A 4,196-nucleotide genomic window follows, 5' to 3' on the forward strand; every position below is an offset into this window, starting at 1 on the left:
CCCCCTTCTTCTTAAAGTTAGCTCTCTCCCTGCACAAGTTCCGTAACTATCCGGAGAAGTGCGGGGGCGGGACAGGTAGGGACGCGTTAATTACGCGTAAATCTGAAGTTGGCAGTCTAACGTTATCACTTCGGTGGGAAGGCTCGCGAAACTCCCTTGCAGGCTGCTGGGCGTTTTACCGCTGCCGCTGTGCATTTTCAGCTCCCTTCTTTCCGCTGCCAATTCGCGTTGCTCTGTCACGCCTAAATCTACCCGGTTACTGCCACAAGTGCCCGAATCAGGACGAATTCCACGAGATTCACCAGCGGTTTTTGTTCCTGTCCAAGGTAAGTCCAGGATGCAAAACGAGGAACCACCAAAGGATGTCGGGGAAGGGGGAGAAGAAGGGATTCCCTCTCCCTTTCCGGCGCATTCCGCGTCGGTTTCCACCAGGAGGAGGTGCGCAGCGCAGACTCCCCCCTCGCCTCCTTTATTCAGTCCCCCCACCCAGGTGGGCCGAGGCTGGCCGCGCGGCCGGAGCAGCCACTCCGGCAGGCCTGCCCTCCCCCGCCCCCCGGATTGGTTTTTCCCAGCGGCGGAGGTTGGGCCTGGGGCTGGGGTGCGAGGCGAGTCGGCGCGCAGCTCGGACCCGAGAAGTCCCCGCGACTCCGGAGGGGCCGGGAGTTGTCCCGGGAGGTGGCGGGCGCGGCGCCGAGGTGAGCGGTGGGGAGCGGGCGGAGAAGGCGGCTCCGGGGCCCCTCCCCAGCCTCGGGCCGGAGAGGAGCGCAGGTCCGGGCTCCGCCGCCGTCGCTTTGTTCGCGGCCTCTCCCCTCCCTTTTGGAGATGACTGGCACGCCCTGGGATCCGAGGGGCTGGCGGGGGCGCGGGCTCGGGGCCGCCGGCTGTCCGCTCCTCCACTTAATCCGAGGGGGTTCTGAGAGATCAGAATGCTCCGGTAACCTGAAACCTCCCTCTCATCCTCACCTGGACCGGGACGAGACGTCCGGGCGCGGGGCGGAGACCCCGGAAGGCAGGGCGTCTGGGGGAAGGAGCTGGAGAGTGAGAAGTTCGGCGGGAGGCGCTGGGGGTGAAGCGAGAAGTTCGATTGGGGGACGGGGGACGGGGGGGGGGGCGGCGAGGGTCGGAGCGGGAAAGGAGGAGGGCGGGAGCTGGAAGGGTATATATAGTGGGGGCCGCGGCGGAAGGCAGGCTCTGCGCTCCGGCATCGGCTCGGGGGGGCGGGGAGGGTCGGAGCGGGAAAGGAGGAGGGCGGGAGCTGGAAGGGTATATATAGTGGGGGCCGCGGCGGAAGGCAGGCTCTGCGCTCCGGCATCGGCTCGCGCGCCCCTCTCCCGGGGGACGGCTCTGCGCGGCGCGCTGGAGGCGGCGAGGCTCGGACGGGCTTAGAGGAGCCAGGTCTCGGGTACCGAGCGGGGACGACCTGGCTGGCAGAGGCCGGTCCCTGCACTCGGGGAGCTGCGGGCGCCGCTGCCCCTCACGCCTCTCTCCCGCTTGTCCCAGGTCGCGCCGCGGACCCTGCGCGAGGCGCCAGCCACAGGGGCCAGGAGGGGCCACCCGGGGGCGGCCGCTGGAAGAAGAGCGGGAGGAGGAGCGCGGAGCTGAGCGTCCCGACCCGCCGTGCGTACTTTCTGGAGGGAAGGGGCGGGGGACTCGGCCCCGGGGCGGGGACGCCCGGTGGCGAGGGGGCTAGCCAAGTTCCGGCGGCGGCGGCCGCCCTCCTCAGCTTCCACTAGAGCAAAGTTTTCTCCGGACGCTTCCGGCCGGCCCGCGCCCTCCGGGCCCAAGCTCCCGAACCTTCGGAGCGGGCAGCGTCGCAGCCCGGCTCCGGGGAGACCCGAGCCGCCATGCCGGGGGGGCGCTCCCGGGGCCCCGCCGCCGGGGACGGGAGGCTGCGGCTGGCACGGCTGGCGCTGGTCCTCCTGGGCTGGGTCTCCTCGTCCTCCCTCCCCTCCTCTGCGTCCTCCTCCACCTCCTCGGCGTTCCCGGTCTCCGCGGCGTCCGCCCAGCCCCAGCTGCCGGGCCGCTGCCCCCCGGCGTGCGAGTGCTCGGAGGCGGCGCGCACCGTCAAGTGCGTGAACCGCAACCTGACCGAGGTGCCCGCCGACCTGCCCCCCTACGTGCGCACCCTCTTCCTCACGGGCAACCAGCTGGCGGTGCTCCCCGCCGGGGCCTTCGCCCGCCGGCCGCCGCTGGCCGAGCTGGCCGCGCTCAACCTCAGCGGCAGCCACCTGGAGGAGGTGCGCGCCGGCGCCTTCGAGCGTCTGCCCAGCCTGCGCCAGCTCGACCTCAGCCACAACCCGCTGGCCGACCTCAGCCCCTTCGCCTTCTCGGGCGGCAACGCCAGCGTCGCGGCGCCCAGCCCCTTGGTGGAACTGATCCTGAACCGCATCGTGCCCCCTGCGGCCGGGCGGCAGAACCGGAGCTTTGAGGCTGCGGTGGCAGCGGCCCTGCGAGCGGGCCACGCGCTGCGCGGGCTCCGCCGCCTGGAGCTGGTCAGCAACCGCCTCCTCTACCTGCCCCGCGACGTCCTGGCCCAGCTGCCCGGCCTCAGGCACCTGGACCTGCGCAACAACTCGCTGGTGAGCCTGACCTACGTGTCCTTCCGCAACCTGACACACCTCGAAAGCCTCCACCTGGAGAACAACGCCCTCAAGGTCCTGCACAACGGCACCCTGGCGGAGCTGCAAAGCCTGCCCCACGTCAGGGTCTTCCTGGACGACAACCCCTGGGTCTGTGACTGCCACATGGCGGACATGGTGGCCTGGCTCAAGGAGACAGAGGTAGTGCAGGGCAAAGCCAGGCTCACCTGTGCGTTCCCGGAAAAAATGAGGAATCGGGTCCTCTTGGAACTCAACAGCTCCGACCTGGACTGTGACCCTATCCTCCCTCCATCCCTGCAGACGTCTTATGTCTTCCTGGGTATTGTTTTAGCCCTGATAGGCGCCATTTTCCTACTGGTTTTGTATTTGAACCGCAAAGGGATAAAAAAGTGGATGCATAACATCAGAGATGCCTGCAGAGATCACATGGAAGGGTATCATTACAGATACGAAATCAATGCGGACCCCAGGTTAACAAACCTCAGTTCTAATTCGGATGTCTGAGAACCACGCGAGGACAGAACAAGGACAGCTATGCATGAGATGTAGACTTCAGCTTCTGTCCTGACCTAGGCTTGCTCCATCCACCTCCACCCTCCACTGTAGCCGCCACTGACCTTGACTGTGAAAGCAGTGAAGGGAGTTTGCTCCCTTCTTACGTAAAGTTTCTTGGTGTGCTCTGCTACTGTAAGACAATGGACAACTGTGCTTAGTGTTTTATCCTCTTCCTTTTCTGGGAAATCAACACGTCTGGAGGGATGTTTTCAAGTTTCAGCATGTACATGGCCTCCTGGCTGTCTGTTTCTCTTAGTACAGTTCAAGGTTATCAAGTGTACTCCCACAGATAGCATTCAACAAAAGCTGCCTCAACTTTTTTGAGAAAAAGACGTATTTCATAAATATCAGTTTTATTATCATGTACCTAAATTGTGGAGAGAATGATTGCATTCCACAAACTGCCCGCAGACCTTAGCAAGCTCTTCAAAGTAACTCCATAGCACACAGGAGCGCCTGCATCTGAGAGCATGCTTACATCTTCCTGTTCTGCATATTACAAAAAATAACTTGCAACTTCAGATAACTTCTTTGACAAGTTACTTTTCTGATTGCAGTTTATATGAAACTGTGCTGACGTTTTTTTATAAACTGCATCGAGATCCAGCAAACTAAGTTGTTCAAAAAAAATTCAATAAAGATTCTTAAAAGAATTACAGTTGTGTTCAAGTTTCCTATTTGAAAAAAAGATTAGGGGCAGTGATATTAAATGGTCTTGGTTCTGATGATAATTAAGGTACTAGTTATTAGAGCTGAGAATGAAACGGGAGCAGTGTCTTATACAGACAGACTTTGGAGATAGTTTTGAGATGGTGGATCCTTTCAGGGTTTACATAGAGAATTTGAATATTCATGTGAAAGTTAATGCTGTTCATTAAACAATTTTGTAAAAGCATTATAAAGTTGGTAAGAGGGAAGAGTTCTGTATGATAAGCAGTTCACAGCGTGGGGCTTTTTCTAGACTCATTAAGTTGTTAGGACAGAACAAAATTATTTACGTAATAAAACTCTCCATGTGAAATTGTTCTGTGGATTTTTAGA

General features: G+C 60.5%; 1 protein-coding gene across 1 annotated transcript; it reads left to right on the forward strand.

The window, feature by feature from the left end:
• The first annotated feature begins 770 nt into the window (after positions 1 to 770).
• TPBG (trophoblast glycoprotein) lies at positions 771 to 3,782 on the forward strand. Its single transcript, XM_055087682.1, is given in 3 exon segments — positions 771 to 1,016; positions 1,501 to 1,582; positions 1,584 to 3,782. Coding segments are annotated over 3 exon segments (1,797 nt in total). The 5' UTR covers positions 771 to 822; the 3' UTR covers positions 3,105 to 3,782.
• Positions 3,783 to 4,196: the final 414 nt, after the last annotated feature.

This window comes from Physeter macrocephalus, chromosome 11 (genome assembly GCF_002837175.3).
Source record: "Physeter macrocephalus isolate SW-GA chromosome 11, ASM283717v5, whole genome shotgun sequence".
NCBI classification, from domain to species: Eukaryota; Metazoa; Chordata; class Mammalia; order Artiodactyla; family Physeteridae; genus Physeter; species Physeter macrocephalus.